Source organism: Aulostomus chinensis, chromosome 16, assembly GCF_037954235.1.
Source record: "Aulostomus chinensis isolate RoL2024-O1b breed Wild chromosome 16, RoL_Achi_v1.0, whole genome shotgun sequence".
Classification (NCBI taxonomy): Eukaryota; Metazoa; Chordata; class Actinopteri; order Syngnathiformes; family Aulostomidae; genus Aulostomus; species Aulostomus chinensis.
The window spans coordinates 8435054-8462949 of NC_141335.1; the positions used below are offsets into that span (position 1 = coordinate 8435054).

Here is a 27896-nt window from a genome sequence, read left to right on the forward strand (position 1 = left end):
AAATACTGGACAGCAACATAGTTAGCCTGTTTAATTTGTGATAAAACTATTCTAGAACAATCAGTATGACCTGTACAAATAATTCCACCTTTTGAGAGGATGAGATCCAAGAATGTACAAAACACACACTCATCGGTTAAAAAAAAAAAAAAAGAATCCCAAAACATTTAAAATCATGTTTGAAATGACAATGTCAGAGCAGAGTGTACATGTGGAGCTTCATTTTTGTCAGAAAATTGTGGAGCGTGTCGGTTGGTGGCTCTGCTGCTCTCTGTCTTCACTCCAGTTTGGGCTTCTTGGATTGTGGCTCAATGTCTGTGGCAGGAACACTCACACCGGGAATCTGAAGAGAATATCAAGAAACAATTACAGATATTTCAAGGATTATCTCTCTTTTATGGGCGCAACAGAAAATAATTGAATAGATAACAAGCGGACAGGCTAAAACATCTCTTCAAGCGATAACTGAGCTTTGACGGAAAGATTTCTGGTTTAGTCTGTCCTTACCACAGGTTCAACCAGAGCCATACGGATCTTCTGGTGCTGAATATTAGAGGCGTCAAGGCTGATGGTGACCTTCACTTGGTCAAAGATGCGGAAAGTGTGTTGCTCCACAGTCAGAGTGGGACCCTACGCAGAAACAGAAGGCACATTTCAAACTCTCAACTGTTAAAAATTCAGTTAAATAACAAGAAAACCTGAAATAATCATGTCAAGAGTTTATACCTCTTCATCAAAAACCAGGCTGGGGGCAGCTTTGTCTTTGGTGTCAAAGAAGACCGTTCCCTCAAGGCCAAACTTTGGGATGAGGACAATAATCGCATTCTTCCTCACAAACAGTACAAATCCCTGCTCGTTCAAAATTCCTCGGGTCTTGAAGAACAACTGCAGAGAGATAACGGGTATTAGACAATATGATATATACGCTATTGTCTTGGCTCATTTGGCTGGCTCTGCTGAGTGTCTACCTGTGTGTGGAAGGCCACAGATGCCCTCTGAGCATACTGAGACATTTTGTGTCTGTAGTTGAGGTTGTTGCAAAGTGCTGACTGCTTGTGTTTGTCCGTCAGATCCGGGTAGGTGCTGTCAGCTCCTGTGGCCACGGCCAGCAGACGGTGGACTATAATATCAGCGTATCTGTGTAGGAAGGGAGAGATTTAGCAAGAATTTGCACGTTTCTTCGTTATAAACACTTCATCGTATTCTTCTAAGCACGAGTATCTTCCAATGTACCTCCTAATAGGTGATGTGAAGTGTGTGTAAATAGGAGAAGCAAGACCATAATGGTGGAAATCGTTGTCCATGCCAGAACAAAAATAGACGGCCTGCATCATGCAGCGAGTGGCCATGATGCGCAGCAGCGTATTGAAGTACGGGAAGCCATCCACTTTGGCCACGTCCAGGGAGTCGGCCAGTGCCTTGGCCGAATCTGTATGGATCGCCACTTCCTAATAAGAGAAGGAAACACAAGTGTCACTGCTTGGGGATGGATGTCACCAAAATGGTGACTTTTATCAATATTCTTAGCCTGAGTAACATCTTGTCAGTTTGAAGAAATGCAAGAAACGTCACATTTCTGATATATTTAAATAGCAATAATCATGTGAGTGGAGGGAATTCTATGAATTTCAAAACATGTATTCTTTTCTCCTCCCCGCCCACCTTTGACTTTGCAGCCTTGAGAAGGATGTCGTAGTTAGATGGGGGAGGCGCCGGATGTTTCCTCAGAAGGGCACACTCCGCAAATTCATCGTAGATCTTCTGAGCCACTGAAATATTGGCCAGCAACATAAATTCTTCCACCATGGAGTTGGTTTCCCTAACAATCGAGAGATTCATTTGTTAAGAGATGATATTCAGAACACACAGAATACTATCTTTTAAAAAAAACAAAAGTACTTACATGAGTTCTTTGGTCTGGAGATCAATTGGGTCGTGGGTTTCGCTGTCTATGTGGAAACGGACCTCCAGGGATGACAGCGTCAGTGCTCTGAAGAGAAGCAAACGCCATACTAACAAGCTCTGATTAACTTAATGCTTTGTTTGTCGGTGATTCTTACCCTTTCTCTATCCTTTGCCTCTTGAGAATTTTGGCTAGTTTGTTGAGACCACGCAGGCTCATCGTGATGTCATCACTCTTGTTGGTGTCATCGATTCTCATCTGGGCTTCGGCATAGGTCAGAGATGCCTGGATTGAATCAAGTGACAGAAAAATAAAGTATAAAATATCACTCAGAGGAACATCACACATTAACTCCTGGAGCCTGTACCTGCATGTCAGTACTGTACCTTGGAGTTAATGACACTTTTTGTGAAACGTGTTTTTAGGATTTCAGCCTCGTGGGTCACTTCCCAGATACAGGAGAAAGCCAGCCTTAGAAAAATAATAAAATCGAGGACAAATATTTTCAGTTGGAATTAAAAAAAAAAAAACATTTACTGAAACATTTTGGGGAAATCAACATCACTGCTGTCACTAATGTGGTCTCACCTGTCCACGTTGGAGCGTAAGGAACAAAGATTGGAGCTCAGCAACTCAGGGACCATGTCAATCCTCTGTTGGACACAACAAACACATGTAACCTGCTTCCTTGAAATGTTAAAGCTTCAAAGGAACCTTTTGTGAATTAATAAAACTTCCAACTCAACTTAAAAAAAAAGACAAAACAGTAACAATAACTAAATTTCTATAAAAACACAAGTATATCTTCACTCCATGACCAGAATAGTGAAAAAGTCTGGAAAAGTCTACTAAATCCTAAAGAGATTCCCAAGTCAACTAAACTTATTGGCAAGTTTTAGAGTAGAAGAAAAAAAGAACTGCTTTTCTCCACTTTGCACCCAGTCCTCCTTCCACTCACCTTTCCACACAGGTAGACGGTTGTTCCACGGTTTGCGGCCTCTTTGTCCAGTGCGTTCCCAGGTCTGATGAAGTGACTGACATCAGCGATGTGGACGCCCACCTACAGCGAAAACAAACAAACAACCAACAACAACAAAAAAAACTCCTGACATATTGATTCACATATTCGCACCTGTGAACTCCTGCTGTGTGGTTCATTAACATTACGCGTGCGCGCCACATGCGTACCTCGAGGTTTCCATTATCCAGCTCTCTACAGTGCAGAGCATCATCGATGTCGGTACATCCAGGAGGATCAACGCTACACACAGTCAGGTCCCTCAGGTCCACTCTGTTCACCATGACCTGTGTCAATTGGGAAATACACGCATTAATACACACGCTTGTAATGTATAGTTTCAAGAAATATACCCAAACTGCCTAGAAAACTGCCCTGCACAACTAAGAGAAAGCGAGGATCACCTCTGGAGTGATGGTCCAAGGCATTTTGGGAAGAAAACTGAGCACAGCCTGAGAAAAAGCCTGGTGGGGAACGTCATGCTCCAGGAGCAGGACTTCCTCCTCGGTGTCCTTCTCCCCCGCACCACCTAAACTACGCACAAAGTGACCCTGAAGAAAAGAAACACAAACATTTCAGGATCAACGATAGGTCACAGGGAGAGGTAGCTACCACTAGTCTGAAGAGGTGCAACTCACGTTCGGATATCTGGAGTATTTGGGCCACCCGTCGATGGCCACCATGATCCTCTGGCCTGCTAGTGTGGACGCCTGACGTGTTTCAATGCGAATGCGCGGGATCCGTCTGTCTGCTGGTGTGAAAAGGTGGCGTGTTGACTACATGAAAAAGATAAGGAATATATACAAGACAGGGAAGGAAACTATAAGATTAATTCTGGCAGTAGGATTCCATACATCTTCCTTGAATGATAATGGAAAGAAATCAAATACATATCTTTTTGACAATTTAAATTTTTTTGACAGAAAGAATATAGAGCACTAGTGTTACCTCTTTGATTTGGGAGACATTCAGCATGCCACAGAATGGTCTCCAGTTCCTTTTGATGATTCCCACAACTTTTCCTGTGGGCTTCCTGGCCGCCTCGGTTGCCGAGGGCTTCAGCTGCTCACAAACACAGAGGTTATTTAAACAGCTACAAATCAACACAAGTACTCCATTACGTCTCCTCAGCATCTATCTCCACGCAAGTGTACTCAATGTCAAACTCACAGACTCCTCCTCCTCATCCTCTTCGACATTATCATCTTTGGCTGTGCCCACATCTTGAAGCACAACTGAAGATGGCGCCACCCACTGAGTCCGCGGCAACAGCTGCACGGCAACCACATCTTGGTGAACTGCTCTGTTGAGGTTGTGGAGACCCTGGAGGAGAATCTGGCGGGGGGGGGGGGGGGGGGGGTTGTGTTTTTAACTTCTGTCAGTTAAGTTTTGGACATTCTCCTGGCTGGAGAATGAACTCTAAACAACATAAAGTCTCACAGATAAATCCTGAAATGTTGTATACTTGCAGGAATACCCAGATACAAAGAAAAACAGACATCAAGACGAACCTCTGTACAGTCTTCTCCCTCTCCTTCGACAAAGACTGTGGCCTCCAGGTAGTTGTCCCTGCTGGCCTTGAAGGTCCCCTGAATGAAGGTACCACTTTTGATGCCTGCCTGGATCTTGGACAGAGGGAGGTGCTCTGGAAACAACACCTTCTTGCTGGTGATATCATTCTTACAGTGGGAAGAGCAAGTCATGGAATTGGGTATAAAAAAAGAAAACAAAGTAAAAAAAAAAAGAAAAAAAGATCAGAATTATCATTTGTTCCCACAAAAACATGAAACTGCACAGTATTTCGACAGAATTAAGAAATACACAGGCTTACCTTGTCATCATCTGAGCATGCCAGGCGATCCACAAGCTCAGGGTTCGCTATCAGACTTTTGATGTACTCTTCAACTAATTTTTTTTGAATAGAAGAAAATGATTGTCACTAAGTGGTAACAACAGCTGATACATCTGTTAGGAAGCTTTAGCAGGCTTCACCTCTCTGGCTGCATGCAGTGTTAGAAATACCAGACTTTTATTACAAGGTGCAATAATGTCGAATTAGCTCTTTTTTTCTCCCCTCTGAGGAAAGACCACTAACATTTGTACACCAGCAGGCCGCTCTCCTCTGCCTTCTGCTTGTTCCCTTGGTCGTTAGTGAGGAGCACCACCTTGAGGTCATCATTGTCAGATGTTCTGAGGTGTTTGGTGTACCACTGGACCGCCACCCGGATTGCTCGGTCATTACGGTCATTGGCACTCTCCCCCGGTTCACGCTCAATGAATGTCTCTCTGGAAGATTAAGCATGTGGGCTAAAAATGTGTATAATTCTTCTCACAAATATGTGTATCTATTACAATCTTTGTACAAAGAGAATACAGTGTGCGTCATCTTGGTGTGGTGGGCAAATGTAATTTGTCACTCTGGGCTCAATATTCAAGATATTATTCCACACTTTTACATCCTATTAATGCATAGTTAATATGTAAAGATATTGAAAGTACATCAGCTGTGTTTGTCTACCTGTGGTGTTCATTGGTAAAGGTGTAGAAATGTTTCTCTTTCTCATGAATGATGTCCTTCAGGCGTTTATAGACTGGTGCACTGCGGTGGCGTACCTCCTGCAGTACAGTCTGAAGGATAATCATATTACAGATCACGGGGTCCTCCAACAAATCAATCTGCAAGACACAAATTTTGGTAAGAAGAGTGTCATAGATGAAAAAGAAAATGAGGGGTGTTACTGTGTCTAAAAATCAAGGGATCCTCATTGCCTTAAAGTATGTAACAGCCATTGGTGGATATAGTGAAAAACAACCTCGTCAATAAATACATAACATTAATATTTTAAAATGAAGATAAATAAAACTAATTAAAGACACGTTTTCATTCTTACATTATTACTACGTCTGTTGCCACCGTTTGCCCCTCTCATACTTCACAAGATATTGCAAGATCTTTAGCCGTTGAGCTACAAGAAAATTACATTTTAAGAAGCAGGGCACTTTTTTTTTTTTTTACACTGCTCGTTTACCTGATGTAGCACCACATTGGTGTCAGGAACCAGATAATGTGGATAGGCGCACAGGTTGCTCTCAATACTCGGGTCTCTCAGGAGCACCGTGGACTCCTGACGGCATTCATGACAAGCCTCGCTCCCACACCAAATATCATCCCTCAAATAATGCTCACGCACTATTTTCATCACCCCACCCGACCGAGTCTTCTTTACGAAGGTTTTAGATTTCAGCATGATGACGAGTAAGTACTTCAAAAGTAAAATGTGATAGTTTTTACCACACCATTTGACTGGAATTAAAGTTAGCTTCCCATGTGTAACCTAACGGTAAATGAGAGGGCCGACAAAACTAACCCTGGGTTCTGGAGGGGCGCGTGTTCTTTGTTAATGTGTACATTACCGACCGTTTTTGTCCCCGATGTTAAAAACACATGTGGAGTCTATACAGTAAAACAATACTCCGGTGTAAAAACGCTATAATGTTTTTCAGACTACAATTTAAGGCTGTCTACAATTTGCAGTTTATTTTGGTCGGCCATCACAAATTTGTTAAGCGAAAACAAAGCCGACGATATCCAAAGAGGGGTTTGCTGGCTGGGTTTCTAAGACATACTTAACTGTATAGCGTCCCTAATGTCACGATTGAAGTACTGCATGTATTTCATACTGTGGCAACAAACGGACGGGCTGCCGTTGGCTGTGCTGCATACATACCACCACAGAGGGCGCTGTAAAACGACTCGACGCCATTGTAATCGAGCCTTTAGCGGTTAGCTGGCGGCTCGGAGCGGGACCCTTGAAAACAGATACAACTCGCCGTGTGTTGTGGTAAATCCTGGGTTGTACAGTTGCTCAGCCTTTTGATTTAAACGTAATGTTTCATCTGCGTGAGAAGGGTGCGATTTTAATCCGTTTAAAATGGCATAATTAGCTAAACTGCGTCTAGTTGATATTCTTCTTCACATAAACCAGCGATAAACACGACGGGAACAAGAGCCAAAACATCCAGAATGCCTCCCAGGAAGCAGCAGCTGAAGCCGGCCAACGTTTCCAGCTCCCTGGATTTGGAGTCGGAGGACATCAGCCTAGAGACAACCGTGCCAACCACCGAGGATGTCTCCTCATCTGATGAGCAGCGGGGCGGCTCCCAGAAGGTGACCCGTCAGCTGATCGAGAGGAAGGAGCTCCTGCACAGCGTCCAGCTCCTTAAGATCGAACTTTCCCAGAAGAACCTGATCATAGACAACATGAAGGCTGACTACATGAGCAAGGTGCGATTGCTAATTGGACTTTTTCTGGGTAATTTTCATGCCAGTAAGTAAATTGTAATATATGTTGTTGCTGATCTGGCTGATTGTTGATATTCATGGGCATTCTAAATGTTTTAGAAATTAAAAAAACGTAAGTTTTCCCCACGTGAATACTTAGATCTTAATATACATGAAATTTATTTCAAAGAGCTGATATCGACATCTGGAAATATCAGCTATATGACAAATCTGCTGTAAAATATCCACATAGCCTATATCTGCAAAAACTTTGATATCCTGCATCCCAAATATAAATAGAGATGAAATCCCAAGTGTGCTGAATGTTCCTTTTTAAAGGGCACAAACAACTCTCATTTGTAGAATCAACAGAACTACAGCACGATGAGCTAGAGGGCTTCGATGTCCTCCATTGTGACAGGTCTTAGTGGAGAGACACTTATGCAAACAGACACACACACACACACACACACACACACACACACACACACACACACACACACACAAGCAAACACGCAGTCTTGACATGTTTTGACCCTGGAATGTGGGAGAGGATTGCAAGGTGGTTTCATTTGAGGAAATCAGAATCTTGGCATGATCAAATGTTGTGTGTGTGTGTGTGTGTGTGTGTGTGTGTGTGTGTGTGTGTGTGTGTGTGTGTGTGCGCGCGCGTGTGTTTTGCAGGTGGAGGAGCTGGAGGAGAGGTTGAACGATGCTCTACATCAGAAGCAAGTGTTCGCTCTGAGACTGGACAGTCAGCTTAAACTCAATCAGGAGGAAAACAGGTGAGAAAGATGGAGGCGGCAATGAACAGCACCCGCCATTCATGAATATCATAAGACGTCCAAGGTCGATTAAGTGCTGGACGCAAGTGTATAATTTGACCTGTTTCATCTATCTCATCATCTGTCTGTTGAGAGCTCAAACAATGACTGTCATCTCTAGGAAGCAGCAGGCTCTGAGGAAGCAGGAGATGGAGACCATCATGCTCAGGCAAAAGCAGCTGGAGGAGACAAACCGACAGCTGTGTGACAAGGCTAAGGAGTTGCGTCGATCTCTACGGGATCTAGACATCTCCCAGGACAGGTACCAGGAGCTCCGAGAGCTGCCCGAGGATACAATCTCCATCCAGGAATATGTTGCTGTAAGTATGGTTTCTGATCACTAATGGCACCCTGTTGCTGATAACCGGAGGCTGACCTTTATGTGGCTTGTCTAGATGCGTTTTTATGAGGTGGTGACTCCTCTGCGGGCTCAGCTGATGGAGCTCAGTGTGAAGAGAGGCTGTTTGACTGAAGACCTGGACACACACCGAACCCAGATGAAGGCTCTGATGGAGGTACCACATACACACACGCACACATGCACACAGACACTCACACACTCACATTGCATGCATTAGGCTTTGCTTTATAACACTTAATTAATTTAGAATAAGAAATAAACAGCCTTCCTGTGTGAAGCCATCTCAGTGGCTCTCCACTGGTCTCGCCTCAGGACCCGGAGATGGATGGCTGTTATTATTAACTTTTTCCCCCCTATAATCTCTTTTAACTCTGTTCAAATCATAGACTACACACAGTGCAAAGTTCAAATAAACACAACTGTGTATAGCCTCTCATCAAGGCATTTGTGGAACATTTTCATGTGTTAGCAAACATAATAGGCACGTTCAGTATATTTACTTAAATTTCTTTGAAACACATGTAAGCAAACACTCCTCCCCCACTTCCTCTGTGACTCAGTCAGTGAGTCACATATTTAGATGAAGCAGAGATATAGGCTGCTGGCAGGGTTAAGAGGTTCAGTTACTTTAAATTAAGTGTGAGAAGACACATTATATAAGCCTCCTCAGATGCTAGTCAGTCATCGAAATAGTCATTTACACAGCGTGCAGTGTCTACGGTGTGGTAATTTACGAAGACAACCTGCCGAACTGGTCAGCAGCACCCCTGCAGGCATAAACGACACACCGAGTAAATGCTCATGCGACATGCTGGGAGCAGGAGCGGAACGTAGGGAAAAAACTGCAGAGAAGATCAAACAACAATGTTACAACACCGCGACGGATCCAGATACTTCTTTTTGATGATAAGATCCCTGTTCCCAACATTCCCTCATCCTCACATATAACCTCCATATTTGTATTCCTCAGATCCTGCTGTATTTGTATTCTTCATTATTGTGTCTGATTTATTAGAATATTAATATTTGTGTGTGTGTGCATGTGCGCGCGCGCACGCACATGCACAGAGCTATGAAGAGGAACGACGGCTACGCACTGAGCTGGAACTGAGGAGCCAGAGATTGACACTAGAGCTGGCTGACACCAAACAGCAAATCCAAGAAGGGGATTACCGTCGAGAAAACTACCCTCACATCAAACGGTATGTGTGTGTGTGTGCGTGTGTGTGTGTGTGTGTGTGTGTGTGTGAGAGAGAGAGACAGAGAGGGAGGTCACTCCTCCTTTATAGACACACTCGTGCGATGAGGTGGCACAGGATCAACTAGCTTACTTTGACTTGTATCTTTGAAGGCGATAAAGTCATTTTGTAGAACCTTTGGAGAAGGTACCCAGAGGACAACTCTTGATTATTGGAGTCAGTTTTATGTATCATTTCAAAATTAGGTTGTAATAGAAATATTTGCTACCTGATGCACAGAATAGCTTAATTAATGCTTTCACTAGCATTGCTACATGTATGTAATATCGTGAGGCTCCTAAGAATCTCTGTTTGATTCATGTAGTAGAGCCAGGAGCCAGTTTGCAATTCTGTATCAACTTTCTTCACTGAACAAGTTCACTTAGCTAGCTTGCACTTATAGGAAAGCTATAGGGGGAATATTGTGGCTATCATACCATAGGAAGTAAACACAGTATGATGTATTTGGATCAGTACATAAATAGATATTAATATTAAGAGCTGAAAAAGTTAGCATGTATGACAAAGGTCTTTCCTGCTGCTGTTTATAGTGAACGTGACAACTTCGAAGAAGAACTGAAGGAGCTGAAGAGGAGATTTGAGACCCTAGACTTATCTCACACTGCACTGAGCAGAGAAAGAGAAACACTCAGCAAAGAGGTATACACACACACACACACACACACACACACACAGGACCACTGGTGTAGTCCTGTGTCCTCGTAACTGCGCCTTTCCACCAATGACCCTGTACGTGACAGGGGAAGCATACTAAAACGCTATGTGGGAAATCACAAACCCAAATACTGATTATACTTTATAGTTTGGATTATATATCACTTCACTTCTCTCGAGGTATTCTGTAACGTGCAAGAGTTCTTCTTGCCCTGCAGGTGGCGACATTGCAGCAGTCAGTGACGCTGCTGCAGAAGGACAAGGAATACCTCCATAGACAGAACATGGAGCTGAGTGTTCGCTGTGCACATGAAGAAGACCGTCTGGAGAGGCTGCAGGTCCTCACAGGTCATCTAATACACATCGTAGTCGATAATAGGAAGGTTTCATCTAACAGGTTCTCATTGTTGGTATCCAGGTACAACTAGAGGACACTAAGAAGGCCAGGGAGAACATCTATGAGAAATATGTAGCATCCAGGTTAGTTTTTGCTGCTTTTACCCTCATCAACCTCGTTTATCTCACCTCTGATGAACTGAACTGCATGACCCGTTGTTTCCGTAACTCTGTATAACCCTATTTTTCTTCCACGTTCTTTCCACGGCAGAGATCACTATAAGTCAGAGTACGAAGCCAAGTTGAGAGAGGAGTTGGAGAACATCAGACTGAAAACCAGTCAGGAGATAGACAACCTGCAGAGAACATCTAGGGAGATGTACGAAAGGGAGAACAGGTACACATTCTGTTCTAACAAACACCCAAGGAACGTACAGAAGTTACACGTTTTGTTCATGTGCAGTAACAATGGAACAAAAAACTGCAAAAGCAATTTAATTCTCATTCCTGAAGTGCTGGAGAAGCTAATGCTGCTTTGCTATTAAGGGAATTGCAAATGTATTTGTTTATCTTTTTTTTTTTTCTGTCTTGCATTCTCCTCCAGGATTCGCTGTCTTCATTCATACTAACAAATTATCTGTGCATGTGTACATTTTGACCAGAAACCTGCGGGAGGCCAGAGACAACGCGGTGTTGGAGAAGGACAGAGCAGTTGCTGCTGAGAGAGACTCTCTGTCCAGATACGACCAGCTGCTGGAACAGTGAGTTTTATCATCCATCACACATATAAAGGTGTGATGCAGGATATTGGAGATTTTATATCTAATAGCAACATATCCTCTAAACAAACAACCCTTTGAAATAAAAATAGTACTACTTTAAGAAAGCATGGAGCAACGTTTGGGTCAGCAGGCATGTTTGAGGAAAGCATACAAAGGCTGTCAGATTCATTAATGGGGGACCACAAACTGGTTTGTAATTAAGGATTTAAAATTAACTTGTCGCTTGTGCTAATTAAACTGGGATCCCTGGTGGACAACCACTACAACACATGGCTAAATGCACAGTAGGGCACAGATTTTCGAAATAGTCTATCATCATCAGATAAAACAATCCCAGATATGTAAACAGATTGTATCAAATCTGATAGAGATGACATATTTTCTCCTTGATACAAACTGAAGACAGATGGGTAAATTTACATTAGCTTCAGATTATGTATGCATATTTTAGTTTTTACATATTGTGGGAATTACCCTTGCAATATGTTAAGTATTGCATTTTTTAAGAACTTTATTCAACAAAGAATTCTAATTGCAAGACAAAGTAGAGCCGGAACATTGTCTCAGGCCACATGGGCTATTTTTATTTGCTACAAACTAGTGTTGTCACGATACTGGATTTCACACTTCGAAACGATATTTTCCAAAAAAAATTGATATTCGATTCGATTCGATTTTCGATACTACGCAACCACTCAGAATTTTGTGCAAAAATGTTTTTTATTTAAAGAAAAATAAAGAACTTTATTCTTGAGGTAGAGAACTTTTTCAAAGTTTTAATATATGTAACCTACTGTTGATTAGCTTTAGCTAGCGCTCGCTATCAAGACAACACGTTAAAGTAAACACAGATAGACGTGATAACTCCAGGAAACACATACTTCATGTTATACTGTTATCAACCTCTATACCTCTAAATCTATACAGGTCCGGGTGTCTGTCTTGGAGGTGCTTTGCTGTATTCGTCGTGTTCGCTCCTTTTGTCGGCACAGTTCTTTTGCATCTCTTGCATGTCGGCTTGCTGTTGTCCTTTGGCTTTCCTTGTTCATCCGGCTCAAATCCAAAGAACCTCCAAACAGCATTTCTGCTGTTTTGTGTATTTATTAAAACTGGTTGCGAAGGTCCTGTAGATGCCATCTCATAGCAGTTTACACACGTAGAGCGACGACACAAAAAAAATACAGCCAGTGGTGTTTGTGTGAGCGAGGCAGGAGGGGAGGGGCTGCTGCACGATGGCTCACTCCCCAGGGCAGTGCTCTGTCTGTTTGTGTGTGTGTGTGTGTGTGTGTGTGTGTGTGTGTGTGTGTGTGTGTGTGTGTGTGTGTTTGGCGATGGCACATTGTAAACCAAGGAGGCAGGTAGAGTAGCGATACTATGGCAAAGTCATTTTGTACCATTTTATTTTTCAAAATCGATAAATCGATATTTTTGACAACCCTACTACAAACGGATCAGCAAAATATGAGCGCATGCTTGTCAAAAACAGCAGACTGACTGACCGACACTGTCATGAGCCTATGTTGTATCTCCTTCATTACAAAGGAATTTAAAAGTGACTTAGTAATGATGATTGCTGTGCGTGCATATATACAGTATTAACATACAATACTGTATCGATATTATTATCCCATTCCTACAATGATGGGAATATGCAATTATATTCTTCATATGAAATATGAAATCCTTTTTACACCTTAGCTCAGTTGGTAGGTTTCATCAGGTAGTTGTCTTTGTTTGGGCTGCTGTGAAGGAAAACAGACCAAATACAGAAAGTGAGAACATTTCATTTCATTGGCATGCTGACGACGTAACAATATGCAGACGAGCTGTCACTGTATCGCATGCTTAATCACCGTGTGAAACTATGGGGACTGATGCTACGTTAGGCATGTAAGCGAGTATAAAAAAACAAAACGAGGATATGCAATGCTGTACTTAACGCAGTTTTATAGGACACCGCAGATCCTCTTTTATAAGGACAACGCTGGAAAGGAAGGCACACGCAACGTCATTAAAAGCATGCCAGTGGAATTCCAGTGGCCTCTCTCTTCTGACCGTGTGGTGTTTGTTTACAATGTTTGTTGCACTTTGACAGACTGAAAAATGAAGATTTGAGGTAACTTCACCTCTGAACAGCTGCGAGTCCACCAACCTTTTAGTGGCACTCTTTTTCTTTACTTCCCCCTAATACATCTCATCTCCTCAGAGACCTCATTGCACAAACGGACAAATGAGGAGGAAATATGGCCTGATGAGGACTTGAAGAGGCTCCGCTAATCTAGGTTACTTCCTGGGTGTTGTTTTGATATCGCGGAAGGTTCAGAGACTTTGCTTGAGGGCAACTGTTAAACTGTCAAAAATGTGAAGCCAGTTGGGACAGTTTCCTTTTTTTTTTTTGTCTTGTCATGGTTAACCACGTCATACTTCAAATTCATTCAGCGCCATGTTGGCTTATTATGAAGGTAGTGTGATTAATAAATCAGGCTCGATGATTGTGTTGTACGTTTATATTTATATATATATATATATATATATATATATATATATGCAAAGCTCATATCAGCTCTGATTCCTCCGTATTTCCTGAAAGTTGTGGACTTATACTTACTCTCACGCTCATGTATAAGCCGTCGGCAGTCTATCATTAGTGCACGTTGTGGGTGCGGTAAGACTTTTGTGGCTTTGGTTTTACTGTCTGGTACTAAAGATCATATGAAAGCTTTGCTGCAGCAGAAGGGGTCAGAGGGTCATGTGGAAGTCAGTGTACCAGAAGGTTTAAGGTCAAGTCTGTTGTCACTGGGCTGGCTGACAGCTTCCAGAGAGTGAAATATTTTCAAGGCAGGTTAAATGTTAAGTGAGAGAGGACGATTTGAATTACTGAAGACAATTGAGGATTGAGGATTTCCTTTTGATCTTATTTAACTCACAATTTCTGTATTTTCTTTTCAATTCTGTTTTTGTTTGTTTGTTTTTTTTAACTGACATGTTGCTGTACAGGGATTTGACTTATAGTAATTTGTGTCAAAATTAGTCATCACCATTGCTGCTTCAGGCAATAATGTCCTTCTCAATATTGCTTCAAAAGGAGCCGACGGGTCCTGAAGGAAGTTTCAAATCTTGCATGGAAATTGCAACAGATATATTAGGAGCCACACCACACACACACACACACACACACACACACACACACACACACACACACACACACACACACACACACACACAGACTTAAATCTCAACTTTTTCATTTGTGGAGATGTTTCAGTTAGCATATAATGATTTTGTTCAAAATATGTCTTTATTTCCTTTTGTGTCCGAACATTTTTATATCACACACACATAGTAGCAACAGCAGCAGTGGTGTCCCTGTCCTGGGTTACTACTGCATGCCAGTCATTTCTGCAGATCCAAACCACCAGCTGTTGGTCTTTCCACACACACACGCACTCAGGCACTCTCTCCCTACACTCTCCCTCGTACTCTCTCTTGCTGCGATCACATTCCCTCTCTGCATCACATCGCAAGCCAGCAACAACAGATGCTAGCCACAAGCCTTTAACCCCTAACCCCACGCATGCCCCTATTTTTGGGGTAAAGAATGAGGCGGACAAGCTTGAAATGGCGTCAGATGATTGTAGCATGGACGGCAAGTTAGAATGTGTGCACCCTATTTCAGAATGTTGGCGAACGCGGCGGTTGCAGCGATGAGCTTGTTCGAATCAGGTCAAAACCATCGAGACTGACATTTTTCCATTTTTGCTTTGGGGAGCCCTGGAGTCAGGTGCTCTTAGCGACTGTAGCTGTAAATATTTCCATTTAAATTGGCACTTAAAGGGATGAAGAAAAACATACCAGAGATTTTATATAGATCTTGTATATACAGTATGTATTGTCAGGAATGTGCCTTGCATCTAGATGTCGGCTACCATTAATAAATGAAGAAGCAAAATGTCGACCATGTGTACATGTCTGTCACGGCGAGCACACATCTCAGGCCAGTGCTCTATGGATGATGAAATCCTATCAGGTCAGCTGTAATCGAGAGTTATTAATATTATCCTGCCAACCTCCATGGCTTGATAGTCTGAGAGTGTACATTGAAGCTGTCTGAAGAAGAGCACTTAGCTTAGCACATAAGATTAAAATCATGATCTATCTGTTAATTAGTTGATTTGAACGATAACATGTAGGAAAAAGTGGACAAGTTAGCCTGGAGAGCGTCAAGAGCACAATGTGATTCTTCTTCAAATTCCTTGTTTCATCTTAAAAACTGATCCCAATGCAAAGATGCTTGATTTAAAAATAGAAACCTCGGAAAATCCTCTCATTTGGGGAAACTATTTAAACATTTGGATTTTTTTTGTCTGGGAAGATGTCAAGTTTAAATATTTTGAAAACCAGGAGCTTCTGTGCAGCTTTATATCCTCGCCTTCTTAAAATAATCCCCTAAGCCATTTTTTGTAAGTTTTTCAGAAAACACAAAAAAACTGGAGACAAAACATCATAAGGAGTTGTTTTAGACAAAAAAAAAACTGTCAAAAAATGATCTGGGCAGTTATTTCAAGATGGCAGTGATATACAACGCGAACTTGCCGATTAATGAGTGACATGCCTTCAGCTTAATGCAGAATCATCTCAAAACTGAAACCGTTGAGTACATTTTGTCTTGTTCTTGATCTGTGATTACTAAACACTTTATAATGATCACCTTTCTCAGGCTGCCAACTACAGTCGTGGAAGATCAAATGAGGCCAAACATTGCTGCAAGCGCTGTTGAGAAATAATTGTCTATTACCAAATGTTTTAAGACTTGGCTGTCCTGCTCGGCAACTTTGACTGTACATGCCGGGCCTTTGTGTGCCACTGTGCCCTTGACATAAAACTTTGGTCAGCATGGAATGTTAACTGCATCACGTCCTTCCGTCAAAGTTTCCCCAACAAGTAACTTTGTAAACAAAGACCAAATATATTTGCGAAGAAAAACATTGCTACAGTGCCTGAGCCCAAAGCCGATGCTTCGTGTGTGAAACAGGCCGAGCCACTTTAATATTTCGACATGTCTACAATATCTGTTTGCATCAAATTACTGTATTGCAATTTTTCACCACCCTTAGTCGCATTCATACTTGGTAAGCTATCAGACTTAAGTCTGTGGTTAAACTGTCTCCATCTACACAGGTTTCGTCAGCTCCAGCTAGGTACTGACAGCCGGGTAGCAGAGTTGTCTAACCAGGCAAAGCTGCACTCCTTTGAGGCAGAGCGTGCTCAGATGGTCAAGGATGAGACGGCCAAGGCTCTGGCCCAGTGCCAGGTGGAGTGTGAAAAACAGCAGAAGAAACTGGAGGTACTCTGAAAAATAGTAGAAAAGCAGTCCCTCATCATCGTACAGTCATTATTTTATCATCAAGTCTCACCCTGCATAAGATGACTGTAAGAAAGTAAGAAAGATGTAACTGTAAATGAGTAAGTAAGATGTCAGATGATCCGCAGGGGTCCAAATACTGAGCCCTGGGGTACTCCTTTAATATAGGACAGAAGGGAGCTGGACACATGGTGGTCTGACTGGCAAATAATTTGAAAGCTAACTAACAGCATGTCCAGATAATCCTTTTGTCACAGTCCAGCGCATCAAGATAATTCACCACCTTAACAATATCAACAATTGCGTTGTTTTCTGAAACCTGTTGTGATTAAAAACACTACAATATTAACTTTCACTTTAGCCTAAACACATCCTTTAGAAATCATTGTATAATTATTAAAAACAGAGGGATAACATACGGTCTCACCCTTGGAAAAATTAAAAATATGAATTAAATTTCTGCTATAAAATCTGCACCAATGTTGAGTGTTAAAAGCTCAGGCTTGTTAGGACCTGCAGATTTGGTGGCATCCAGGTGCTCTTAGGCCGCACAGACTTCTTTCACCTTAAAATCAATCAAATTGGTGCAGAGTGAGCCTTCGGTGTATTAATCTGTCTTGGATCTTAATATGAAATCTCCGAAAAAGAACCTGAAGAAATAAGATGTTCAGCAGGCTGATTTTTTTTCAGTGTGCTGGAGTCTTTTCCGATTCAGGGTGGGAACGCAATCATGATTACATTTACATAAGTAGATTTGACTGCCTTCCAAAGTTTCTTGGCATCATAAGTAGTCATTTCAGAGGGACAGAACTTCTTTCTGAGAGGTACAGTGACTTCTGAGCTGTCTAAAATCAACTAGCGACTCTAGGATTTGGATTTTCTGCCATTAGCCCAGATAACATCTATTCAGTATACTTGCCCACTGATAGAATCATTTGGAGCTTTCACTCAGATATATAGAAGGAAGCATGTCTGTCTTTACTTTTTTACTAAATGAGAGAAAGCATGTTCCAGTCAAAGACCATCCAAGTCATGATAGGACACTTACAAATGCTTGAAATTTCCTTCAGGAATAAATTATTGTCTATTTTGGAAGCTTGGCTTATATGTATGTAATTATAATCCTGGTCGCTCATATCCTTTGCAAAAATAACACCATCTAAATTTTTATGAGGAGCATTTTTTAAAAGTAAAATAAGAAGAAATTTCTTCTCTGGAAATTTAAGTTTAAATTTAAAACTGTTAAATGGAGGTTAACTAGTCCCAGTTAAAATCTCCAGTGAGGAGAAACTTATGAACACCTCGTGTTGATGGTCGGGTCTATAACAAATCACAACACAATTAAAAAGGCCCTTTATCCTTTGTATGTATACTATTGTATCCCATAATGAAGTTTTTTTTTTTTCAAAAGGCCCACTCTGAGATTATAATGCTGAAAGTTCCCTCATTTCTCTTTCTCTTGTCTCCTCTCCCTCAGCTCCTGACCCAGGAGTTTTACAGCCTGCAGACGTCATCGGAGAAGCGGGTGGCGGAGCTGCAAGCTCAGAATGCCGAGCAGGCCTCTCGCTTAGAGACCTATGAAAAGTTAGAACAAGAACTGGACCAAGTCACCATGCAGGCTGCTGAAAGTAAAGAGCATTTATCACTCTCTTACACATTACATAGCTCAAATTTCTGTCAAGGATAAATCCTTTTGAATGCATTGCATCAGTGTGTGTGTGTGTGTGTGTGTGTGTGTGTGTGTATGTGTGTGTAATGAACCTGACTAAAACAATCAGAGTGGGTTAGGATGAAGAGAACAGTCAGTGGAAAATCTACCAGTGCTGCTATGGAGCTGCAATGAAAGGACTTTTCTCATAGTTTGCCTCGTGGTTGTAACGATGGTTCTGGAACTTCAATTTTTTTTTTTTCTGTACTGTCAGTTGAGAATGAAGAGGAGGCTGAAAGGGTTCTCTTTTCTTACGGCTATGGTGCCAACGTTCCCACAACAGCCAAAAGAAGACTTAAACAGAGGTACAATACACGACACTCAACAACTGAGGGATGAGACACATTTGCAGGTTGTTGGTTTTTTTGGACGGTATTGAAAATTCACTGACTGAAACCAATATGTTTATTTGGCTGCTCTGCAAACTGACCCCTGAGCTCCTCAGGTTTTTATATTGTTGCTGCTTGAGGAGTGTTTGCTGTTGTATTTAAAACACGCCTGCGTGGATTACACTTCAGTACAACCTTGCATTCCTCCTTTATCGGCAAATTTCAACTTTTCAAGCGTGTTACTACCTTTGGCCTTACCAGCCTCTGCAGCTGTGTGTCTTAATATTGTGGTGTGTATCTTTTAGAGAAAATTCTATTTTTAGAGATCACTCTTAAAATGCCAGCAGTTGGTTGCAGTAGGTTTGTATGTGTTTTGTCTTTTTAAAAGATATTTATACCTTTTTGATTTGTAGAATACACACACACACACCAGATAAAGCAAAACGGATCTCAGCTGTTCCTTGATAAGGCATGAAAACACGGAAGTGTGACACCAGTGTTAACTTGTTGATGTTATGGTTTGGAATTTCCTTGTTTGTGTTGCTGTTGTGCAGCGTTCACCTGGCCCGCAGGGTTCTGCAGCTAGAACGGCAGAACACGTCACTGAGGAGAGAGCTGGAGGGACACAAGTCACAAACGGAACAGATATCTGACGAGGTAAACGCTAACATCCAGGTGTGTGCCTGCCAGGGGACCATTATTAATGGGATAACATAGAAATGAACGCTAACTTTTTTTTTTTTTTTTTTTTTTTCCCGAGCACTGCAAGTCAGTTCTTGTTTTCCCTCTATTGCAAATCTCCCAACAGCCCCTCAACAACTCAGATTATGGGTATCCCAGAGCTTATATGAAGCTATAATGATTTATTACTCCTAGCTTTAACATCTTTCTGTCATAACATTACATAATAGTCATCATCAAGCTAGGTGGCTCCTCTCTCATCACTTACCGTTTACCTTTTCATACCATCGCACGGCATGCCATTGTTGGGCAGTCAGTGACACAGAGCACATCTAATTGCTCTCTTGAAGACTGCAGTTGGGACATCACGCGAAATTTAGTGAGTCTTTTTCTCTCTGACACAGAAAATTCAACAACAACAACAAAAAGACAAGAAAAGTGTGTTAGCTTGTAAGGTTGGTGGCCAAATACATCATCAAACACATTAGGACTTGTTGTTGAGGGTGTCACCCGCTTTTGTTTTTTCTAAACCTGCCAAATCACGTGGCTTTGGACACTTTGTTTGGCGAGAAGAGGACGGCAAACACAACAGATCTCAAATGAGAAGAGTGAGTCTCAGTACCTGATTGTCACACTTGTTGACACAGTAGATAACAGGGTTAAAAAGCGTGACGGCCATGGTCTATCTGCTCCCAACAACTCACCGCACCAATCACTGAGGCTTTTGTTGTGTTTGGCTCACAACGTGAATGTGTGTGCTTTTTTTAATTTTGGGTGTGTGGCTCAGTGTGCATAAGTCACATGTTTACTACTCGTGCTCAGATATAAAGGCAAAATCACCCAGTGAGATTTGAAATTGTGAGAATGACAGCTCTGGCAGCCAGTGCGCTTGCTTTTCTTTTCTTTTTTCTCCCTCTCTCTCTTTTTTCCCCCTCCCTACTATAATCTCAGTGAGAAGAAACGTTGTGCAATTCAGAGAAGAGGGGCCGGGCTGATTCGAGACTAAATAAGCCAGCCATTCACCTGTCAGCCAGGATTGACTGGCATTCATTAGGGATACCTCATGATTCATTGAGTATGAAAAGGAAAGAGTGAAAAATTATACATTTCATTTCACAAGGAAGGGCAAGGGTGTTAACCATTTAACCACCCACACAGATGCCCTGTCTAACTTAACCCTCACACCCAGTTCTATTCACCACTGGCTGCTTGTAAAAGTGGATTAATGTGTAACATTTATCTATTGTTCCCTAGATTTTAACCATGAAACTGTAGATAGGTTCTAATTCTTACATCTGACGGTGCTTTTTCTGGCAGTAATCGCAAGATGTTGGTTGTTAAGATTGCGGATCTTGATTCATCCTTTTAATAAAAAAAGATTCAACTCAGATACGCCTTCATCGTAACTCAACTTTATGGGCGCTCAAGACGTTTGATGACATCAAAGATAAGAAAAGCGGTGGTCATAGCTTGAAGACAGAAATCTCTCTGAAATTGCACATTTTCATTTTAACCGCGTGTAAAGTCAGTGTGATAGACAGACGTTCCAATCTGCTGTTGCATCATACTTGACTCTCAAGGCAGGTCACGAGCAAAAAAAAAAAAAAAAAAAAAAAAAAAATCAGATCTGATCCTCAACTATATTGTTATGTGGAAAAAAAAAATCCAGTCGGGCCTTTGTATCATGTACCTGATTATTTTCTGTGTTCAACTATGCAAATATGTCTCCTCCCCACAGTTGTTGGCAGCAAATCAACTATTGCAGCAGACGCAGCAGCCCTATAGCTACCTGGTTGAGACTGTGAGGCAGAGGGACAGGCAGATTAGCACCTTAAAAGAACGTATCAGCTCACTTGAAGATGATGCCAGGTACACACACACACACACACACACGCTCTCTCTCTCTCTTACTCACAACCGGAAATGCCCATTAATAGTCTGGAATCATATGCCTCTCTATGCAGGAAAGAATTGTACCTAAAAAGAACACACGATCAGTCAATCAGTTCAAGTTACTGTTCCTGTCTCTAGATTGTATTGTGTTCAAACCTTTATTAGTGTGTGTGTGTGTGTGTGTGTGTGTGTGTGTGTGTGTGTGTGCACCTGTGTTTTTCTTTCAATCTTCAAATTTAACTTTAAAACCATGTTAACGAGGATTTTTCTTCACCGTTTGGCGACTCATCGTAAATCATCAGGAAGGACAGTTTGAGGGCTGAGACTTAGCTGTAGGGTTAAAGGTAGAATTAGTCGAAGACCTGGGAATGCCCCGAACCTGGACAAATTCAAAGATGGCAGCAGAACCCACCTGTTCCCTGCAGCCGTTGGCCTGTAGTTGGTCTCCTTAGTTTGTTTGTCAGCCAGTTTAATTCGTTAGTAAGTTTTTGTGTTGTGTCTATCTCTCCTGGTTTACTATGTAAAGCGTCCTTGGGTTCTTTAAAAGGGGCGATGTAGATGGGATGTATTATTATTGTTATTGGGATTAGAAACGTAGTCGTTACGGTTTTTGGGAGAGTGATATGTAAACTAGAGGGCACTCAAACATACTCCCACCAAGGTGAGCCAAACCGTAAATAAAACCGGTAGCGATGAGTGAACCGCTGCTTGTGTGGCTGCTCTGTTGAGCGAGACGGAGGTGAAACCTGATATTTGGAGTTTTCCATGAAGGCGCAGGCTAATCCAACACCTTGGTGCAAATAACAGTTCCCGTGTCCACTTGGTGGCACTGGAGAACACACATTAGTATATATTATGTTTCTTTTTGTCACATTACATATAAATCAAATTGTATTTGTTATCTCAAGCTCACTTCTTGCAACCACTAGTTGGCATTTTGACTTAAATTCCACTTTTAGATGCCTTCAGGATGTGACTCTCACAGAGTTTAGTTACACTAGTTGCGTTCTATAGGGAAACATCAAAATGGGCTGCCTTGCCACATTAACAGTTTAAATTGATAGCCTTTACAGCAACTCATCACTGAGTTCTTTTGAGATTGATCTTGGCAACCCAAGGAATAAGTCAATGTATGAAAAAAAGAAAGAAAGAAAGTTCCTGTTACTACCAGGTGGTGCTATTACTAATTTGCCCCAAATGTAATGGATTCTTCCTTGGCCCACACCACACCCCTCCACCATGTTTGAAAAAAGTCAGCCTCACGGTTTTTGCGTTATCCCGCTGACAGACGGAGAAAGTTGACCGCCTTAAGGGGGGAAATAATAATCGAGTGTGTGCTCGAGTTTGTCTGCAGTAACTGACTCTGATCTGAATCCCATTTTAAACCTGAGAAATATGCACACCAACAGACTGCAAGTTTTCTCTTGCTCACCTGGGGGTACATGGACCAGCAGTAAAATCTTTTAAAGCTAGTCCAGCCTCCCCATCACACAGAGGTTTTCCTCTCGCTGTGCAGTGACACAGCTCACTGGAGATTCTTACTTTATGTACATGCAGGCAGTCTGGCTTTAGTTTTACTGCTGCCTAAGATTTATTAATTCTGTTCACAGAAGGTTCAGACATAAACTATTTTTGTCCACTGTGGCTGGTGGATTCCCACATCTACCTGCCATTTTCCTTGATTTAACAGACTGTGTTGATAATACAAGATCTACAATATTCATACATAATTATGTAGCTTATAAACTCTTAAGGAAAACACTGACATTCTCCGTCTCTCACACACACACACACACACACACACACACACATGTAATCACACACACACACACACACACACACACACACACAAAGAGGAAATTGGCAACTGAGAGATGGGGATTAACCTTTACAGCCCAGGGACTCCACTACCTACAAGCCCTATGGGCACAGTCATGCTCAGGGAGAAGTGTGCCCTCACCATGCTGCTACAGAGGCAGGAAAGCCATGATGGGAGGCAAAGAGCGGCAGCTACTTGACCTGAGTTGATCCCTTTTAAACCGATGTTCTCCAGTTGGCTTTCTATGTTCAGGTTGCTTTCCGTCATCCCCCGTGTCTTCCTGTCTTCGCGAAACAAGCAGATCCTCTTCTGTTGCGTCTGCATTGTTTGCTTGTACATGATCATTTATTTACTCGCCACCTTGGCTGCACAAACTCTCCCGCCACTACACATAACCTGAGAGTGTAACAGGTTGGTGTGTGTGTGCTCATTTCCAACCCCTGATGCATATTTTGGCGAGTGTTATTCCAAATTTATCCTGCTTAAACGCCACATACCGTTATGAGAGGAAAAGCTCAAACCCATGAGTGCAGCACTTGTGTCCACAGTTGTCAGTGAGAGCTTGTAGGCCCAGGCACTTACTTCAAGATTTGCAAGATAAGTGTATTGCTGCTGAACAGGCCCCTGCTTGAGTTTGACAGCCCCGGGGAAAAAAACAACAATTGGACAGTACTGAAGTAAGATTTTCTCACAAGATATGAGCTGAACAAAGAAAATTATTTCATAAATGAATTTCTCTTGTGTAACTAACCAACCAACCACGAAACCAAAAATAACAGGAGCAGTCCAATTTTTTTTCCCATACGCATGCACACATTTGCATAAATGGAGCTAATGATGGAGGAGGAGGCATGGTAGTTTGTTGCAACACCTTATCGTGACCCCACCCTACAACAAAATAAATCTTAATCAGAGTTTGTGTCAAGTAAGGTTTTTGCACAACAAAAAGAAAAAAGACTTCATCTTCACATAATTTTTGCAAACACTTAAACCGCACAGAAGTAAAAAAAAAAAAAAAAAAATCTTGAAAACAGAAAAAAACGTACTTGACAGAGTCCTAACCTTAGATATTAAAAAAATACATCGAATACAAATAGAATTCTAGAAATATGCTAGGATGGTATGAAAATGAAGAAAAACTCATTTGGATTGACGTTACTTCATGGGGCAGGCGTCACAATACATTTTGGCAAGACTATTTTCAGCAGTTGGTGATATTGACATAGTGACAGATACATACATAAGTAGTTAACCCCTTCTATGCTGCATATTCACCGTGTATAAGTAGAGGATCATAAAATGTTATAATCATTATTATTATTATTAACTTCATACCTGGTGTGTGTGTGTGTGTGTGTGTGTGTGTGTGTGTGTGTGTGTGTGTGTGTGTGTGTGTGTGTGTGTGTGTGTAACCACAGTTCTCTTAGAAAAGAACGGACCGCTCTGCAACAGATGAAGAACAGTATGGCTGCTGATCTGGAGAGACTCCTCAACCATCGGGAGGTAAACACAATGTTGAATATTTGATGTTGCCGCTCATATTTTGTAGGACAGCTTTGTCATCTCCCACACTATGCTGGTGCATAGAGTTCCTCAGCATCAGCGAGGGTTCCCTCGTCCAAAGAACAATGTTTGGTTTTTTTTTACTTTTTGTTTTTTAGTGCAAAAATCAGTTTGGCTCAGCTAGATAATCTTGCTCTCAGCAAACTACACCAGACCCATGACTCCAGCATCAAAAAAACTAGCTTTGTGCTTCTTCTTTTCCTGGCATGATGGCGTTACTGTCTGTTATGCTTTAGAATTAAAAAAACAACAACATTTAAATATCTGAAACTCGTGTTATCCGCAGACCTAATTTCAGGCATTTAACCTAAAACCCTAACATCCACTGAATTTGAACCGAGGGAAAAATGTTCAACAGTGTGAACTCATATTTGGGTTTCAGGACTCATTCCTGTACATTTCTGTTTCCCTACTGAAAAAAGAAGTGGAGTAGCAGAACAGTTCAGTCATTGTAAACGAAGCTTCATGAGTAAAACCACCAGGTTGCAGGTCACAAAGGCCAGAGCGCTGCTTTTGATGCTGGATTCAGTATCCTGGAGGATAACATGTACTTTCTACAAACAATCAAATACACAAGTTCAGTCACTACCTGTTCTCCGCTTTACAAAACTGCAGGAACATCCAAGCCAAGTTTTTAATCCATAAATGAACATGCTTCTGATATTCATACGAGATAAGTCATTGCACTATGTTGCAATGTTTCCTTCAAGATTGTGTGCGTGCACGTGGGAACGTGCCCCCCCCCCCCCCCCCCCGCAGCCAGCCGTTTGCTGTATGAAGTATGTGCCCTGTCATAGACAGCTGTTCCTCAGCTTGGCTGTTTGAGATGCCACCAGTGTGCCTGCTTGTGTGTGTGTACGTGCTTGTGTGTGTGTGTGACATGCCTGAGCTCATGTCCTCAGGGGTGATAAATAGAACGGTGAAATGGTCCAGAGTCCTCCCCTCTGCCCCGCTGCCACCCCTGCAGACCCTTCAGCTTGTTGGGCTTATTGCAAGTCGTCCGAGGGTCAGTCTCTAAGACTTAAGCTGCATCGGCTGCCAGTTCTGGATAAACACTCTATTACAAAACAAAATTAAGCACTGACTTTAAAGCAAATGTTTAACATTGAGAAGTTAGAATGTGAAATGCTATTTTTGCACTAAGTTAATTGAATCACATATGTCTGATACAGTTAGATTTGAATTTGTTTTGTTATATTACATTTTCATTTAGAGACATTAGACATAGGTGTATTATCAGTTTGGTAGAGGGCATTTGAATGCTAAACTTCCAGTATCACTGATTTCTGTTTGCCCTTGTGAAACTCCAGGAATTAGCCATGATGAAGCAGGTCCTGATCAGCATGCAGTCCAAACAGGGAGACCCTCTAAACCCGTTGGAAAGTGTTAATAAGACTGGTGCAGGGAAACACCAGTCCAAAGGGGGAGCCAAGACCAGAGAAGAAGAGTCACCTGACAAACCCAAACCCACTGTGTTTGTAAGTGTCTGACACAGAATGAGTCACACCACCTGAACCTGCCTGGATGATCAAAGAGAGGAAATGAAGGATACATTTTCGGTCATTGAGTTTCATTGGAGCGCTTCATTGTCGTCAGTGGAGCAAAGATATAGTCCACTGATAGAAGCTGATACCGTGTGATTGACGCTTCAACAAAGTCTTTATTTATCTTATGCTGGCCTTTCATGCAACCCCTCAGTTAACCTTCTGAAAGAAGATGTTTTACCCCCAGTTGAGCCCCTCCTCCCTTAAAAACCCTCTTTTCTCTGATTGGTCAATTTCCAGAAGCCTGCTGGGGGGCAGGATAGTGCTACTGTCCCAAGAGTTGCATCTGACACCTGAGCTTTTTTGCTGACAGGAATACCTTTTACATATTTGCACCTTCTTACTTTAAACATCCATCCATCCATCCATCAGTCCATCCATTCATTTTCTGCTGCTTATCTTGTTAAGGGTCGTGGGGCGCTGGAGCCTATCCCAGCAGCCTTCGGGCAGCAGGCGGGGTTCACCCTGGACGGGTCACCAGTCCATCGCAGGGCCAACACATAGAGACAGACAACCATTCACACTCACAGCCACACCTACAGTCAATTTAGAGTATCAATCAGCCTCGTCCCCTCTTGATGTCTTTGGACTGTGGGAGGAAGCTGGAGTACCAGAGAGAACCCATGCAGGAACAGGGAGAACATGGCGACTCCACACAGAAAGATCCTGTGCTGGAGCTGGGGCTCGAACCCGGAACCTTCTTGCTGTGAGGCCACAGTGCTGACCACCAAACCGCTATTTTAAACATATCTAAAAAGAAATTTGTCATGTCATCTGAAATATGGCAGGACTTACTGTTATTCACATCATATTTTCTAATATGTTTTTTCTTTTCTGTTACATATTTTTTCTTTTATTTGCAGACCAATAGAAAACCACCTGATTGGCACCAAAAGCTGAAGCAGAAACCCAAGTGAAGATGTTCATGTTTCCTCCAGTGCCGTTATTTCTCAGGGGCTTTTTTTTTTTTTTTGTAAACTCAAATTAGATTTCTGATCAATTTGTCAGCATCTGATTTGAAATACAAGAGCAGTGATTCTTACTGGTGTCCGCGTGCTTTGTTTTTCTTATCCTTTGTTTCATATTGAACAGAGAGAATAAACGCTGGTCCAAAATCAGAGGTTTTACCTTCCACCGGGTACACATTCCTAACTAACTGACTGCCCAAGAATTCTTCTTTCCTGGCAGTCGTGCATTTTATTAGGTCTGTCTATCATTATTTCCTCATCTTTTCCAGGTTTGCTACTAGGGGTTACAGACAAACAGCATCGCAGGAACTTTAGCCTTTGATTTGCACGAGCTGAGACTCCTTAGGCTTTAAATATAGACATAGTCCGCATACCTTTATCATTTCAGAGCCACGTTCTTATTGGTGTCACATTAAACTTGGCCCGAGAACTTGACTGCTGCAGTTTGTAATGTTGCATTTCATTCTGTCTATATTTGAGACTTTTCCCCTCAGCTGTTTTGATTCAGGAGATTCGAAAATATTTCACAACGCATAACAGTTTGAACTCGCCTTATGACAGAAATGGAAAAGAGACAACACCGGAGCGAATGTTCTTCACGTCTTGATTC

General features: G+C 42.0%; 2 protein-coding genes across 4 annotated transcripts; one reads left to right on the forward strand and one right to left on the reverse strand.

The window, feature by feature from the left end:
* Positions 1-162: 162 nt before the first annotated feature.
* Positions 163-7047, reverse strand: dis3 (DIS3 exosome endoribonuclease and 3'-5' exoribonuclease). Of its 2 annotated transcripts, none has more exons than XM_086179619.1 (21): positions 5951-7047; positions 5440-5597; positions 5017-5207; positions 4753-4826; positions 4433-4600; positions 4092-4256; positions 3870-3983; positions 3560-3697; positions 3326-3472; positions 3092-3208; positions 2862-2963; positions 2492-2556; positions 2290-2374; positions 2061-2188; positions 1904-1990; positions 1663-1819; positions 1234-1448; positions 969-1137; positions 727-885; positions 508-630; positions 163-343 (listed from the first exon to the last, which is right to left on the reverse strand). In XM_086179619.1, exons 1-21 carry the CDS (start codon positions 6167-6169, stop codon positions 278-280), a joined length of 2847 nt encoding a protein of 948 aa, XP_086035745.1. In that variant the 5' UTR covers positions 6170-7047; the 3' UTR covers positions 163-277. The 2 variants fall into 2 exon arrangements, with proteins under 2 accessions (XP_086035745.1, XP_086035746.1); XM_086179620.1 differs by lacking the exon at positions 5951-7047 and adding an exon at positions 5813-5905.
* pibf1 (progesterone immunomodulatory binding factor 1) lies at positions 5926-27360 on the forward strand. 2 transcript variants are annotated; one of them, XR_015109325.1, is made up of 19 exons: positions 5926-6177; positions 6908-7206; positions 7888-7988; positions 8149-8347; positions 8423-8542; positions 9457-9590; positions 10178-10286; positions 10520-10639; positions 10720-10781; positions 10909-11034; positions 11300-11398; positions 16598-16763; positions 18259-18409; positions 18704-18794; positions 19373-19475; positions 21238-21368; positions 24630-24714; positions 25677-25780; positions 26085-26102. XR_015109325.1 is itself a non-coding variant. In XM_086179621.1 (19 exons), exons 1-19 carry the CDS (start codon positions 6168-6170, stop codon positions 27233-27235), a joined length of 2328 nt encoding a protein of 775 aa, XP_086035747.1. In that variant the 5' UTR covers positions 5927-6167; the 3' UTR covers positions 27236-27360. The 2 variants fall into 2 exon arrangements, 1 of the variants encoding a protein (XP_086035747.1); XM_086179621.1 differs by lacking the exon at positions 25677-25780 and adding an exon at positions 27182-27360 and having other exon boundaries at positions 5927-6177; positions 26085-26252.
* The last annotated feature ends 536 nt before the right edge of the window (positions 27361-27896 follow it).